The sequence below is a fragment of the Salvelinus fontinalis genome, unplaced genomic scaffold (genome assembly GCF_029448725.1).
Source record: "Salvelinus fontinalis isolate EN_2023a unplaced genomic scaffold, ASM2944872v1 scaffold_0018, whole genome shotgun sequence".
NCBI classification, from domain to species: Eukaryota; Metazoa; Chordata; class Actinopteri; order Salmoniformes; family Salmonidae; genus Salvelinus; species Salvelinus fontinalis.
The window spans coordinates 453,030-470,244 of record NW_026600227.1 but is presented as its reverse complement, the minus strand read 5'-3'; the positions used below and the strand labels follow the sequence as shown (position 1 = coordinate 470,244).

At 46.9% G+C, this 17,215-nt stretch overlaps 1 protein-coding gene across 1 annotated transcript in view; it reads right to left on the bottom strand.

Moving 5' to 3' along the window:
* Nucleotides 1-9,870: 9,870 nt before the first annotated feature.
* Nucleotides 9,871-17,215, bottom strand: part of hdac11 (histone deacetylase 11) — a 35,226-nt gene continuing 27,881 nt past the window's right edge. Inside the window, exons 9-10 of the mRNA XM_055910573.1 lie at nt 17,007-17,185; nt 9,871-13,748 (exon numbers count right to left, since the gene is read on the bottom strand). Coding sequence (XP_055766548.1) covers nt 13,482-13,748; nt 17,007-17,185 — 446 coding nt within the window. The 3' untranslated portion in view covers nt 9,871-13,481. The remainder of the gene's footprint in view (nt 13,749-17,006; nt 17,186-17,215) is intronic.

Here is a 17,215-nt window from a genome sequence, read left to right as displayed (position 1 = left end):
TACACTATATTAGGCCCAGTCTGACCTCTTACACTCTATATTAGGCCCAGCCTGTCCTCTTCTACACTATATTAGGCCCAGCCTGACCTCTTATACACTATATTAGGCCCAGCCTGTCCTCTTATACACTATATTAGGCCCAGCCTGACCTCTTATACTCTATATTAGGCCCAGTCTGACCTCTTATACACTATATTAGGCCCAGCCTGTCCTCTTATACACTATATTAGGCCCAGCCTGACCTCTTATACACTATATTAGGCCCAGCCTGTCTTCTTATACTCTATATTAGGCCCAGCCTGACCTCTTATACACTATTAGGCCCAGCCTGACCTCTTATACTCTATATTAGGCCCAGTCTGACCTCTTATACTCTATATTAGGCCCAGCCTGACCTCTTATACACTATATTAGGCCCAGCCTGACCTCTTATACACTATATTAGGCCCAGCCTGACCTCTTATACACTATATTAGGTCCAGCCTGACCTCTTATACACTATATTAGGCCCAGCCTGACCTCTTATACACTATATTAGGCCCAGCCTGACCTCTTATACTCTATATTAGGCCCAGTCTGACCTCTTATACTCTATATTAGGCCCAGCCTGACCTCTTATACACTATATTAGGCCCAGCCTGTCTTCTTATACTCTATATTAGGCCCAGCCTGTCCTCTTATACTCTATATTAGGCCCAACCTGTCCTCTTATACTCTATATTAGGCCCAGCCTGTCCTCTTATACACTGTATTAGGCCCAGCCTGTCCTCTTATACACTATATTAGGCCCAGCCTGACCTCTTATACTCTATATTAGGGCCAGCCTGACCTCTTATATACTATATTAGGCCCAGCCTGACCTCTTATACACTGTATTAGGCCCAGCCTGTCTTCTTATACTCTATATTAGGCCCAGCCTGACCTCTTATATACTATATTAGGCCCAGCCTGACCTCTTATATACTATATTAGGCCCAGCCTGACCTCTTATACTCTATATTAGGCCCAGCCTGACCTCTTATACTCTATATTAGGCCCAGCCTGACCTCTTATACACTATATTAGGCCCAGCCTGTCCTCTTATACACTATATTAGGCCCAGCCTGTCCTCTTATACACTATATTAGGCCCAGCCTGTCCTCTTATACACTATATTAGGCCCAGCCTGTCCTCTTATACACTATATTAGACCCAGCCTGTCCTCTTATACACTATATTAGGCCCGGCCTGTCTTCTTATACACTATATTAGGCCCAGCCTGACCTCTTATACTCTATATTAGGCCCAGCCTGACCTCTTATACACTATATTAGGCCCAGCCTGACCTCTTATACACTATATTAGGCCCAGCCTGACCTCTTATACTCTATATTAGGCCCAGCCTGACCTCTTATACACTATATTAGGCCCAGCCTGTCCTCTTATACACTATATTAGGCCCAGCCTGACCTCTTATACTCTATATTAGGCCCAGCCTGTCCTCTTATACACTATATTAGGCCCAGCCTGACCTCTTATACACTATATTAGGCCCAGCCTGTCCTCTTATACACTATATTAGGCCCAGCCTGACCTCTTATACTCTATATTAGGCCCAGCCTGTCCTCTTATACACTATATTAGGCCCAGCCTGACCTCTTATACACTATATTAGGCCCAGCCTGTCCTCTTATACACTATATTAGGCCCAGCCTGACCTCTTATACTCTATATTAGGCCCAGCCTGACCTCTTATACTCTATATTAGGCCCAGCCTGTCCTCTTATACTCTATATTAGGCCCAGCCTGTCCTCTTATACACTATATTAGGCCCAGTCTGACCTCTTATACACTATATTAGGCCCAGCCTGTCCTCTTATACACTATTTTAGGCCCAGCCTGACCTCTTATACACTATATTAGGCCCAGCCTGACCTCTTATACACTATTTTAGGCCCAGTCTGACCTCTTATACACTATATTAGGCCCAGCCTGACCTCTTATACACTATATTAGGCCCAGCCTGTCCTCTTATACTCTATATTAGGCCCAGCCTGTCCTCTTATACACTATATTAGGCCCAGCCTGTCCTCTTATACACTATATTAGGCCCAGCCTGTCCTCTTATACACTATATTAGGCCCAGCCTGTCCTCTTATACTCTATTTTAGGCCCAGCCTGTCCTCTTATACTCTATATTAGGCCCAGCCTGACCTCTTATACTCTATATTAGACCCAGCCTGACCTCTTATACACTATATTAGGCCCAGCCTGTCCTCTTATACTCTATTTTAGGCCCAGCCTGACCTCTTATACTCTATATTAGGCCCAGCCTGACCTCTTATACACTATTTTAGGCCCAGCCTGTCCTCTTATACACTATATTAGGCCCAGCCTGACCTCTTATACACTATTTTAGGCCCAGCCTGTCCTCTTATACTCTATATTAGGCCCAGCCTGACCTCTTATACACTATTTTAGGCCCAGCCTGACCTCTTATACACTATATTAGGCCCAGCCTGTCCTCTTATACACTATATTAGGCCCAGCCTGACCTCTTATACACTATATTAGGCCCAGTCTGACCTCTTATACACTATATTAGGCCCAGCCTGTCCTCTTATACACTATATTAGGCCCAGCCTGTCCTCTTATACACTATATTAGGTCCAGCCTGACCTCTTATACACTATATTAGGCCCAGCCTGTCCTCTTATACTCTATTTTAGGCCCAGCCTGACCTCTTATACTCTATATTAGGCCCAGCCTGACCTCTTATACACTATTTTAGGCCCAGCCTGTCCTCTTATACACTATATTAGGCCCAGCCTGACCTCTTATACACTATTTTAGGCCCAGCCTGTCCTCTTATACTCTATATTAGGCCCAGCCTGACCTCTTATACACTATTTTAGGCCCAGCCTGTCCTCTTATACACTATATTAGGCCCAGCCTGACCTCTTATACTCTATATTAGGCCCAGCCTGACCTCTTATACACTATTTTAGGCCCAGCCTGTCCTCTTATACACTATATTAGAACCAGCCTGTCCTCTTATACACTATATTAGGCCCAGCCTGTCCTCTTATACTCTATATTAGGCCCAGCCTGTCCTCTTATACTCTATATTAGGCCCAGCCTGTCCTCTTATACACTATATTAGGCCCAGCCTGACCTCTTATACTCTATATTAGGCCCAGCCTGACGTCTTATACACTATATTAGGCCCAGCCTGACCTCTTATACTCTATATTAGGCCCAGCCTGACCTCTTATACACTGTATTAGGCCCAGCCTGACCTCTTATACACTATTTTAGGCCCAGCCTGTCCTCTTATACTCTATATTAGGCCCAGCCTGACCTCTTATACTCTATATTAGGCCCAGCCTGACCTCTTATACACTATATTAGGCCCAGCCTGTCCTCTTATACACTATATTAGGCCCAGCCTGACCTCTTATACTCTATATTAGGCCCAGCCTGACCTCTTATACACTATTTTAGGCCCAGCCTGTCCTCTTATACTCTATATTAGGCCCAGCCTGACCTCTTATACTCTATATTAGGCCCAGCCTGACCTCTTATACACTATATTAGGCCCAGCCTGTCCTCTTATACTCTATATTAGACCCAGCCTGACCTCTTATACTCTATATTAGGCCCAGCCTGACCTCTTATACACTATATTAGGCCCAGCCTGACCTCTTATACACTATATTAGGCCCAGTCTGACCTCTTATACTCTATAATTAGGCCCAGCCTGTCCTCTTATACACTATATTAGGCCCAGCCTGACCTCTTATACACTATATTAGGCCCAGCCTGACCTCTTATACACTATATTAGGCCCAGCCTGACCTCTTATACTCTATATTAGGCCCAGCCTGTCCTCTTATACACTATATTAGGCCCAGCCTGACCTCTTATACACTATATTAGGCCCAGCCTGACCTCTTATACACTATATTAGGCCCAGCCTGTCCTCTTATACACTATATTAGGCCCAGCCTGTCCTCTTATACTCTATAATTAGGCCCAGCCTGACCTCTTATACACTATATTAGGCCCAGCCTGTCCTCTTATACACTATATTAGGCCCAGTCTGACCTCTTATACACTATATTAGGCCCAGTCTGACCTCTTATACACTATATTAGGCCCAGTCTGACCTCTTATACTCTATAATTAGGCCCAGTCTTGGGAACTTTTCACTACGATGTTGTGATCAATACATCCAATGGATATGAATGATGCTTTAGAGCAGATGTCTGCAGCATTTGTAAAGATGTGATCAATACATGTTGATGATGTCATTCCTGTGCTGTTTGTAACGACCCTGGTAGGTTGACTGATAACTCCTGTGCTGTTTGTAACGACCCTGGTAGGTTGACTGATAACTCCTGTGCTGTTTGTAACGACCCTGGTAGGTTGACTGATAACTCCTGTGCTGTTTGTAACGACCCTGGTAGGTTGACTGATAACTCCTGTGCTGTTTGTAACGACCCTGGTAGGTTGACTGATAACTCCTGTGCTGTTTGTAACGACCCTGGTAGGTTGACTGATAACTCCTGTGCTGTTTGTAACGACCCTGGTAGGTTGACTGATAACTCCTGTGCTGTTTGTAACGACCCTGGTAGGTTGACTGATAACTCCTGTGCTGTTTGTAACGACCCTGGTAGGTTGACTGATAACTCCTGTGCTGTTTGTAACGACCCTGGTAGGTTGACTGATAACTCCTGTGCTGTTTGTAACGACCCTGGTAGGTTGACTGATAACTCCTGTGCTGTTTGTAACGACCCTGGTAGGTTGACTGATAACTCCTGTGCTGTTTGTAACGACCCTGGTAGGTTGACTGATAACTCCTGTGCTGTTTGTAACGACCCTGGTAGGTTGACTGATAACTCCTGTGCTGTTTGTAACGACCCTGGTAGGTTGACTGATAACTCCTGTGCTGTTTGTAACGACCCTGGTAGGTTGACTGATAACTCCTGTGCTGTTTGTAACGACCCTGGTAGGTTGACTGATAACTCCTGTGCTGTTTGTAACGACCCTGGTAGGTTGACTGATAACTCCTGTGCTTTTCGTAACGACCCTGGTAGGTTGACTGATAATTCCTGTGCTGTTTGTAACGACCCTGGTAGGTTGACTGATAACTCCTGTACTGTTTGTAACGACCCTGGTAGGTTGACTGATAACTCCTGTACTGTTTGTAATGACCCTGGTAGGTTGACTGATAACTCCTGTACTGTTTGTAATGACCCTGGTAGGTTGACTGATAATCTGAACTAGGTTGCAGGCACTGGTTACTGTTTGAAGCTTTTGTTGAGTGGGCAGCTTGATGAAAGCAAGTCAATATTTAAATCACCCAGAAAATATACTTCTGTTGATATTTTCATTTATTTATTTATTTATATAACCTTTATTTAGATAGGCAAGTCAGTTAAGAACAAATTCTTATTTACAGTGATGGCCTACCAAAAGGCCTCCTGCGGGGACGGGGGCTGGGATTAAATAAATAAAACATTTAAAAATATGAATATAGGATAAACCACACATCACGACAGGAAATACAACACTACACAAATAGAGACCTAAGACAACAACATAGCAAGGCAGCAACACATGACAACACAGCATGGTAGCAGCACAACATGGCAGCAACATGGTAGCAACACATGACAACACAGCATGGTAGCAGCACAACATGGCAGCAACATGGTAGCAACACATGACAACACAGCATGGTAGCAACACAACATGGCAGCAACATGGTAGCAACACATGACAATACGGCATGGTAGCAACACATGACAACACAGCATGGTAGTAACACAACATGGCAGCAACATTATTGGGCACAGTCAACAGCACAAAGGACAAGAAGGTAGAGACAACATTACATCACACAAAGCAGCCACAACTGTCAGTAAGAGTGTCCATGATTGAGTCTTTGAATGAAGAGATAAAACTGTCCAGTTTGAGTGTTTGTTGCAGCTCATTCCAGTCGCTAGCTGCAGAGAACTGAAAAGATGTGCGACCCAGGGATGTGTGTGCTTTGGGGACCTTTAACAGATTGTGACTGGCAGAACGGGTGTTGTATGTGGAGGATGAGGGCTGCAGTAGACATCTCAGATAGGGGGGAGTGAGGCCTAAGTGTGTTTTATAAATAAGCATTAACCAGTGGGTCTTGCGACGGGTATACAGAGATGACCAGTTTACAGAGGAGTATAGAGTGCAGTGATGTGTCCTATAAGGAGCATTGGTGGCAAATCTGATGGCCGAATGGTAAAGAACATCTTGCCGCTTGACAGCACCCTTACCTGCCGATCTATAAATTACGTCTCTGTAATCGAGCATGGGTAGGATGGTCATCTGAATCAGGGTTAGTTTGGCAGCTGGGGTGAAAGAGGAGCGATTACGATAGAGGAAACCAAGTCTAGATTTAACTTTAGCCTGCAGATTTGATATGTGCTGAGAGAAGGACAGTGTACCGTCTAGCCATACGCCCAAGTACTTGTATGAGGTGACTACCTCAAGCGCTAAACCCTCAGATGTAGTAATCACACCTGTGGGGAGAGGGGAATTCTTCTTACCAAACCACATGACCTTTGTTTTGGAGGTGTTCAGAACAAGGTTAAGGGCAGAGAAAGCTTGTTGGACACTAAGAAAGCTTTGTTGTCGAGCGTTTAACACAAACTCCGGGGAGGGGCAGGCTGAGCATGAGACTGTATCATCTGCATATAAATGGATGAGAGAGCTTCCTACTGCCTGAGCTATGTTGTTGATGTAAATTGAGAAGAGCGTGGGGCCTAGGATCGAGCCTTGGGGTACTCCCTTGGTGACAGGCAGTGGCTGAGACAGCAGATTTTCTGACTTTATGCACTGCACTCTTTGAGAGAGGTAGTTAGCAAACCAGGCCAAAGACCCCTCAGAGACACCAATACTCCTTAGCCGGCCCACTAGAATGGATTGGTCTACCGTATCAAAAGCTTTGGCCAAGTCAATAAAAATAGCAGCACAACATTGCTTAGAATCAAGGGCAATGGTGACATCAGAGGACCTTTAAGGTTGCAGTGACACGTCCATAACCTGAGCGGAAACCAGATTGCATACCATAGAGAATACTATAGACATCAAGAAAGCCAGTCAGTTGATTACTGACAAGTTTTTCCAACACTTTTGATAAACAGGGCAAAATAGAAATAGGCCTATAGCAGTTAGGATCAGCTTGATCTCCCCCTTTAAATAAAGGATGAACCGTGGCTGCCTTCCAAGCAATGGGAACCACCCCAGAGAGGAGAGAGGTTAAAAAGGTCTGAGATAGGCTTGGCGATGATATGGGCAGCGACCTTAAAGAAGAAAGGGTCTAAACCATTTCACCCAGATGTTTTTTTGGGGTCAAGTTTCAGGAGCTCCTTTAGCACCTCGGACTCAGTGACTGCCTCCAGGGAGAAACTTTGTAGCGGGGCAGGGGTAAAAGAGGGAGAAGCAGCGGGGATAGTCGCATTAGAAGGGGTGGGAGATGAGGAAATGTTGGATGGGCAAGGAGGCATGGCTGAGTCAAATAGGAATCCTGACTTAATGAAGTGGTGATTAAAGAGCTCAGCTGTGTGCTTCCTGTCAGTAACAATCACATCGTCAACATTAAGGGACATCTGTGAGGAGGAGGGTTTATTGTCCAGAACTTCTTGGGGTTAGACCTACACCTGCTCCTTAAAGTTGAACCAGGGGCTGAACCTGTTTTTAATTCTCATTTCCTTTATGGAGGCGTGTTTGTTAACTATACCACTGAAAATATCAATAAAGAAGGTCCAAGCATCTTTGACAGAGGGGATCAAGCTGATTCCATACCATTTTACAGAGGCCAGATCATGAAGGAAGGCTTGCTCATTCAAGTTTTTTTAGCAAACGTTTATGACAAATCTGAGCAAACACAGGCTGTAAAACAGTGATCACTAAGGTTATCACAGAAAACACCAGACTGATACCTATCAGGATTATTTGTGAGGATAACGTTGAGGAGAGTAGCCTTTTCTGGGTTTTTGGAGTCATACCTTGTGGGATTGGTAATCATCTGAGAAAGGTTTAGTGAGTCCCATTGCTTTAGGACTTGGTCAGGTGGTTTAAGCATGTCCCAGTTTAGGTCACCTAGCAGGACAAATTCAGACTTAGTGTAAGGGCCAGGAGAGAGCTTAGGGCAGGCAGGGTACAGGCCGGTGCTGATGGAGAACGATAACACACAGCAACAGTCAACTAAGAGCTATTTGAAAGTTTAATGCTTAAAACCAGCAAATCTAAATGTTTGGGGACAGACTTGGTGGAGACAACCGAGGACTGAAGGTGATCCTTGGTAAAGATTGCCACTCCACCACCTTTGGAAGATCTGTCTTGCCGAAAAAGGGTATAACCAGAAAGGTTATAAAATGCAAATGAATTACTTAAAAATCATACAATGTGATTTTCTGGATTTTTGTTTTAGATTCTGTCTCTCACAGTTGAAGTGGTACCTATGATAATAATTACAGACCTCTACATGCTTTGTAAGTAGGAAAACCTGCAAAATCGGCAGTGTATCAAATACTTGTTCTCCCCACTGTATACATATATATGGGTAATACAACAGGAGAATGCTCCCATGGCGAACGAACTCCGTGCATCACCGGCCAGTCAGATGACAAGACGTAATGCACTACTTTTGTTATACTACTGTGTATAAAAGTACCATGTGGGTAAAATGTATATGAAACAAAAAAAAATATTATCTTGAAAGTAAGTTTGTTAGAATTCAAAAATAATTTCTGATTGAAGAAAAGGTGTGAGAAACAGGTTGAATACAATAAGGTTATGAATGGCTGAATAAGGTTATGAATGGCTGAATATAATAAGGTTATGAATGGCTGAAAACAATAAGGTTATGAATGGCTAAATAAGGTTATGAATGGCTGAATATAATAAGGTTATGAATGGCTGAAAACAATAAGGTTATGAATGGCTGAATAAGGTTATGAATGGCTGAATAAGGTTATGAATGGCTGAATATAATAAGGTTATGAATGGCTGAATAAGGTTATGAATGGCTGAATACAATAAGGTTATGAATGGCTGAAAACAATAAGGTTATGAATGGCTGAATAAGGTTATGAATGGCTGAATACAATAAGGTTATGAATGGCTGAATAAGGTTATGAATGGCTGAATAAGGTTATGAATGGCTGAATAAGGTTATGAATGGCTGAATAAGGTTATGAATGGCTGAATACAATAAGGTTATGGATGGCTGAATATAATAAGGTTATGAATGGCTGAAAACAATAAGGTTATGAATGGCTGAATAAGGTTATGAATGGCTGAATACAATACGGTTATGAATGGCTGAATATAATAAGGTTATGAATGGCTGAATAAGGTTATGAATGGCTGAATAAGGTTATGAATGGCTGAATATAATAAGGTTATGAATGGCTGAATAAGGTTATGAATGGCTGAATACAATAAGGTTATGAATGGCTGAATACAATAAGGTTATGAATGGCTGAATACCCCGTACATAGGACACAAACTTTAAACACGGACAGACAACATAATGAATTATCACTGCGTTCTAACAAGAGCAGGAACCTTAAACCAATCAGTTCAACAAAGTCTTGGGATCATGAGGATTCTAAATGTCTTTTAGATGCGGAGCAGATCACATCAGGGATACGCTCCAAATGGCGCCCTATTCCCTATTTACATTTACATTTAAGTCATTTAGCAGACGCTCTTATCCAGAGCGACTTACAATTTGGTGCATTCACCTAATGACATCCAGTGGAACAGCCACTTTACAATAGTGCATCTAAATCTTTTAAGGGGGGGGGGGGGGGCAGAAGGATTGCTTTATCCTATCCTAGGTATTCCTTGAAGAGGTGGGGTTTCAGGTGTCTCCGGAAGGTGGTGATTGACTCCGCTGTCCTGGCGTCGTGAGGGAGTTTGTTCCACCATTGGGGTGCCAGAGCGGCGAACAGTTTTGACTGGGCTGAGCGGGAACTGTACTTCCTCAGTGGTAGGGAGGCGAGCAGGCCAGAGGTGGATGAACGCAGTGCCCTTGTTTGGGTGTAGGGCCTGATCAGAGCCTGAATTTAGTGCACTACTTTTAACCAGGGCACGTTGGAGCTCTGGTCAAAAGTAGTGGACTATACAGTGAATAGGATGCCATTTGATGTAGGCCAGATTTCCAATTCTGAAGAAGAATTACGTTTTGGAATGTTCATATTCATTTAAATTTATTCATTAACCAATACCAATCATATTATATTATTTTCTCATTAATTTATTAACCAATACCAATCATATTATATTATTCTCTCATTAATTATAAAAAAAATCATTTTCATATGTCCTTGAAACCCTCTGCCAAACACTCATAAAACATGTAAAACTCTTCCAATATTATCAACATTCAATGAAGTCCTACTAAGTCCTACTGTAAAGTCCAACTAAGTTACCTTACAGCCCCTTTGCCCAAAGTAGTGCCCTAAAAAACGCATGTGATTAGACCAGGTAATAGGGTGTTAGGACACGGCCCATGAGTTATCCCTGACCAACCCATGTGATTAGACCAGGTAGTAGGGTGTTTAGGACACGGCCCATGAGTTATCCCTGACCAACCCATGTGATTAGACCAGGTAGTAGGGTGTTTAGGACACGGCCCATGAATTATCCCTGACCAACCCATGTGATTAGACCAGGTAGTAGGGAGTTAGGACACGGCCCATGAGTTATCCCTGACCAACCCATGTGATTAGACCAGGTAGTAGGGTGTTTAGGACACGGCCCATGAGTTATCCCTGACCAACCCATGTGATTAGACCAGGTAGTAGGGTGTTTAGGACACGGCCCATGAGGTATCCCTGACCAACCCATGTGATTAGACCAGGTAGTAGGGTGTTTAGGACACGGCCCATGAGGTATCCCTGACCAACCCATGTGATTAGACCAGGTAGTAGGGTGTTAGGACACGGCCCATGAGTTATCCCTGACAAACCAATGTGATTAGACCAGGTAATAGGCCCTTTTTTCATAGATTGGTCCTTCAAGTCAATCTGACCTAGCGAATTAAAGTCAGTGGCCGTATCAAACCATAATAGCCCCTTGGCCCAACGTATTGCACCATATAAGGAATAGCCCCTTGGCCCAACGTAGTGCACTATATAAGGAATTGGGTGCCATTTGGCTCATAGCCCAGGAGCCCAGGTGAATCTCTGGGACAGTCAGACCTAACCCACTTCCTGACCTGACCTCTTTCTCCCTAGATTGTTCTGAACCAGAAACTAATACATGAACCAGAAAACTTAAGTCAATCTTAAAGTCCAATGTCTGAAGTCACCATGTTCAGTGTTAGTATTAAACGCTACTGTCCACAGAATACTGTACATCTGTCTCAGACCAACCCTGTACCACTACAGAATGTCTCAGTCCAACCCTGTACCACTACAGAATGTCTCAGACCAACCCTGTACCACTACAGAATGTCTCAGTCCAACCCTGTACCACTACAGAATGTCTCAGACCAACCCTGTACCACTACAGAATGTCTCAGACCAACCCTGTACCACTACAGAATGTCTCAGTCCAACCCTGTACCACTACAGAATGTCTCAGTCCAACCCTGTACCACTACAGAATGTCTCAGTCCAACCCTGTACCACTACAGAATGTCTCAGTCCAACCCTGTACCACTACAGAATGTCTCAGTCCAACCCTGTACCACTACAGAATGTCTCAGTCCAACCCTGTACCACTACAGAATGTCTCAGTCCAACCCTGTACCACTACAGAATGTCTCAGTCCAACCCTGTACCACTACAGACCAACCCTGTACCACTACAGAATGTCTCAGTCCAACCCTGTACCACTACAGACCAACCCTGTACCACTACAGACCAACCCTGTACCACTACAGAATGTCTCAGTCCAACCCTGTACCACTACAGACCAACCCTGTACCACTACAGAATGTCTCAGACCAACCCTGTACCACTACAGACCAACCCTGTACCACTACAGAATGTCTCAGACCAACCCTGTACCACTACAGACCAACCCTGTACCACTACAGAATGTCTCAGACCAACCCTGTACCACTACAGAATGTCTCAGACCAACCCTGTACCACTACAGAATGTCTCAGTCCAACCCTGTACCACTACAGAATGTCTCAGACCAACCCTGTACCACTACAGAATGTCTCAGACCAACCCTGTACCACTACAGAATGTCTCAGTCCAACCCTGTACCACTACAGAATGTCTCAGTCCAACCCTGTACCACTACAGAATGTCTCAGTCCAACCCTGTACCACTACAGAATGTCTCAGTCCAACCCTGTACCACTACAGAATGTCTCAGTCCAACCCTGTACCATTACAGAATGTCTCAGTCCAACCCTGTACCACTACAGAATGTCTCAGTCCAACCCTGTACCACTACAGAATGTCTCAGTCCAACCCTGTACCACTACAGAATGTCTCAGTCCAACCCTGTACCACTACAGACCAACCCTGTACCACTACAGAATGTCTCAGTCCAACCCTGTACCACTACAGACCAACCCTGTACCACTACAGAATGTCTCAGTCCAACCCTGTACCACTACAGAATGTCTCAGACCAACCCTGTACCACTACAGAATGTCTCAGTCCAACCCTGTACCACTACAGAATGTCTCAGTCCAACCCTGTACCACTACAGAATGTCTCAGTCCAACCCTGTACCACTACAGAATGTCTCAGTCCAACCCTGTACCACTACAGAATGTCTCAGTCCAACCCTGTACCACTACAGAATGTCTCAGTCCAACCCTGTACCACTACAGAATGTCTCAGTCCAACCCTGTACCACTACAGAATGTCTCAGTCCAACCCTGTACCACTACAGACCAACCCTGTACCACTACAGAATGTCTCAGTCCAACCCTGTACCACTACAGACCAACCCTGTACCACTACAGACCAACCCTGTACCACTACAGACCAACCCTGTACCACTACAGAATGTCTCAGTCCAACCCTGTACCACTACAGACCAACCCTGTACCACTACAGAATGTCTCAGTCCAACCCTGTACCACTACAGAATGTCTCAGACCAACCCTGTACCACTACAGAATGTCTCAGTCCAACCCTGTACCACTACAGAATGTCTCAGATATTTACATTTTAGTAATTTAGCAGACACTGTTATCCAGAGCGACTTACAGGAGCAATTAGTGTTAAGTGCTTTGCTCAAGGGCACATCGGCAGATTTTTCACCCAGCTGGCTCGGGGATTCAAACCAGCACCTTTTGATTACTGGCCCAACACTCTTAACCACTTGGCTACCTGACCAAGCCTGTACCATTACCGACCTCTGCCACAGTCACCTTGGGCATCAGTAAGATCGCGGGGAAGTCTGAAAAGGCACTCCCTCTAGGGTTCCAGGAAAAGCTCTGGGCCCTAAGATCCAACTCATGTTCAGTTCCAGTCAGATGGTGTTGGGGGCTGGTCCTGTCGACACAGAGGAAGGGGAGGAGTCAGAGCTGCTCATCACGAGGGGGACTCCGCCCACACACTCCTCTGCCACCTCCCCATCCTCATTCCCTCCAATCAGGCCCTGGCGTCGCAGGTTGATGATGGAGTCAGCGATGATGCGAGCGGTCTTCTTCTGGTATCCACCAGACGTCACCATCAGGATGGGTATCCCTCTCCTTCGCGCTGCCCGGAACACTATTTCATCCCTCCTTATTATGCCCTGGAAGAGAGGAGTATTTAAGCCTCAGTGTGAGTCTAGACAACCTCTAGAAAACAGTTTCATCATTTTGTCTTTGTCATTTAATCTTAGAGCCCAATAACAAGCCAAAGCTATGAGGATGAGGAAACAATCCATAACGTCATATTATGGTAGAATCATTCCACACCCTTTCCCCTGAGACACTGGAGCTCTGTGTTTCTACTCCTCTCTGTCCCCATGCTTCCCTTTCCCCTGAGGCACAGCAGCTCTGTGTTTCTACTCCTCTCTGTCCCCATGCTTCCCTTTCCCCTGAGGCACTGGAGCTCTGTTTCTACTCCTCTCTGCCCCCATGCTTCCCTTTCCCCTGAGGCACTGGAGCTCTGTGTTTCTACTCCTCTCTGCCCCCATGCTTCCCTTTCCCCTGAGGCACTGGAGCTCTGTGTTTCTACTCCTCTCTGCCCCCATGCTTCCCTTTCCCATGAGGCACTGGAGCTCTGTGTTTCTACTCCTCTCTCCCCCATGCTTCCCTTTCCCCTGAGGCACTGGAGCTCTGTGTTTCTACTCCTCTCTGCCCCCATGCTTCCCTTTCCCCTGAGGCACAGCAGCTCTGTGTTTCTACTCCTCTCTGCCCCCATGCTTCCCCTTCCCCTGAGGCACTGGAGCTCTGTGTTTCTACTCCTCTCTGCCCCCATGCTTCCCTTTCCCCTGAGGCACTGGAGCTCTGTGTTTCTACTCCTCTCTGCCCCCATGCTTCCCTTTCCCCTGAGGCACTGGAGCTCTGTGTTTCTACTCCTCTCTGCCCCCATGCTTCCCTTTCCCCTGAGGCACTGGAGCTCTGTGTTTCTACTCCTCTCTGCCCCCATGCTTCCCTTTCCCCTGAGGCACTGGAGCTCTGTGTTTCTACTCCTCTCTGCCCCCATGCTTCCCTTTCCCCTGAGGCACTGGAGCTCTGTGTTTCTACTCCTCTCTGCCCCCATGCTTCCCTTTCCCCTGAGGCACTGGAGCTCTGTGTTTCTACTCCTCTCTGCCCCCATGCTTCCCTTTCCCCTGAGGCACTGGAGCTCTGTGTTTCTACTCCTCTCTGCCCCCATGCTTCCCTTTCCCCTGAGGCACTGGAGCTCTGTGTTTCTACTCCTCTCTGCCCCCATGCTTCCCTTTCCCCTGAGGCACTGGAGCTCTGTGTTTCTACTCCTCTCTGCCCCCATGCTTCCCTTTCCCATGATGCACTGGAGCTCTGTGTTTCTACTCCTCTCTGCCCCCATGCTTCCCTTTCCCCTGAGGCACTGGAGCTCTGTGTTTCTACTCCTCTCTGCCCCCATGCTTCCCTTTCCCCTGAGGCACTGGAGCTCTGTGTTTCTACTCCTCTCTGCCCCCATGCTTCCCTTTCCCCTGAGGCACTGGAGCTCTGTGTTTCTACTCCTCTCTGCCCCCATGCTTCCCTTTCCCCTGAGGCACTGGAGCTCTGTGTTTCTACTCCTCTCTGCCCCCATGCTTCCCTTTCCCCTGAGGCACTGGAGCTCTGTGTTTCTACTCCTCTCTGCCCCCATGCTTCCCTTTCCCCTGAGGCACTGGAGCTCTGTGTTTCTACTCCTCTCTGCCCCCATGCTTCCCTTTCCCCTGAGGCACTGGAGCTCTGTGTTTCTACTCCTCTCTGCCCCCATGCTTCCCTTCCCCCTCCATTCACAGCCATTAACCCCAGCGTTGCCAGGTGGACAGTCCCCCCAAATATACACCCTCCTCAGAAAAGGTAGAGACATAACAATGAGGACAGCTGGTCTGGAGGGTTTAAATAACAACTGATTACCATCTCAGGGAATGGAAAGACTGACTCCTCTGCCAAACCTACCTGTGGTGAGATAGCCAGTCCCTACCAACCCTACCAGTGGTGAGATAGCCAGTCCCCTACCAACCCTACCTGTGGTGAGATAGCCAGTCCCCTACCAACCCTACCTGTGGTGAGATAGCCGGTCCCCTACCAACCCTACCTGTGGTGAGATAGCCAGTCCCCTACCAACCCTACCTGTGGTGAGATAGCCAGTCCCCTACCAACCCTACCTGTGGTGAGATAGCCAGTCCCCTACCAACCCTACCAGTGGTGAGATAGCCAGTCCCCTACCAACCCTACCAGTGGTGAGATAGCCAGTCCCCTACCAACCCTACCTGTGGTGAGATAGCCAGTCCCCTACCAACCCTACCTGTGGTGAGATAGCCAGTCCCCTACCAACCATACCTGTGGTGAGATAGCCAGTCCCCTACCAACCCTACCTGTGGTGAGATAGCCAGTCCCCTACCAACCCTACCTGTGGTGAGATAGCCGGTCCCCTACCAACCCTACCTGTGGTGAGATAGCCAGTCCCCTACCAACCCTACCTGTGGTGAGATAGCCAGTCCCCTACCAACCCTACCTGTGGTGAGATAGCCGGTCCCCTACCAACCCTACCTGTGGTGAGATAGCCGGTCCCCTACCAACCCTACCTGTGGTGAGATAGCCAGTCCCCTACCAACCCTACCTGTGGTGAGATAGCCAGTCCCCTACCAACCCTACCAGTGGTGAGATAGCCAGTCCCCTACCAACATTACCTGTGGTGAGATAGCCAGTCCCCTACCAACCCTACCTGTGGTGAGATAGCCAGTCCCCTACCAACATTACCTGTGGTGAGATAGCCAGTCCCCTACCAACATTACCTGTGGTGAGATAGCCAGTCCCTACCAACCCTACCTGTGGTGAGATAGCCAGTCCCCTACCAACTCTACCTGTGGTGAGATAGCCAGTCCCCTACCAATATTACCTGTGGTGAGATAGCCAGTCCCCTACCAACATTACCTGTGGTGAAAAAGCCAGTCCCCTACCAACCCTACCTGTGGTGAGATAGCCAGTCCCCTACCAACATTACCTGTGGTGAGATAGCCAGTCCCCTACCAACTCTACCTGTGGTGAGATAGCCAGTCCCCTACCAACCCTACCTGTGGTGAGATAGCCAGTCCCCTACCAACCCTACCTGTGGTGAGATAGCCAGTCCCCTACCAACCCTACCTGTGGTGAGATAGCCAGTCCCCTACCAACCCTACCTGTGGTGAGATAGCCAGTCCCCTACCAACCCTACCTGTGGTGAGATAGCCAGTCCCCTACCAACCCTACCTGTGGTGAGATAGCCGGTCCCCTACCAACCCTACCTGTGGTGAGATAGCCAGTCCCCTACCAACCCTACCTGTGGTGAGATAGCCAGTCCCCTACCAACCCTACCTGTGGTGAGATAGCCAGTCCCCTACCAACCCTACCTGTGGTGAGATAGCCAGTCCTCCCAGGGGGTCTCCGTCCAGGACGTCTGTCCCGGCGTTGTATACTATGATGTCAGGCCGGACCTCATTGAGAGCACCCTCCGAGTGGAGCTCTACCTTCTGGAGGTACTCATCATCCTCCGTCCCCCAGTCCAGCTCCACCTTACGCTGTATGGCTCCTGAGAGAGACATAGACAGACAGGTAGACA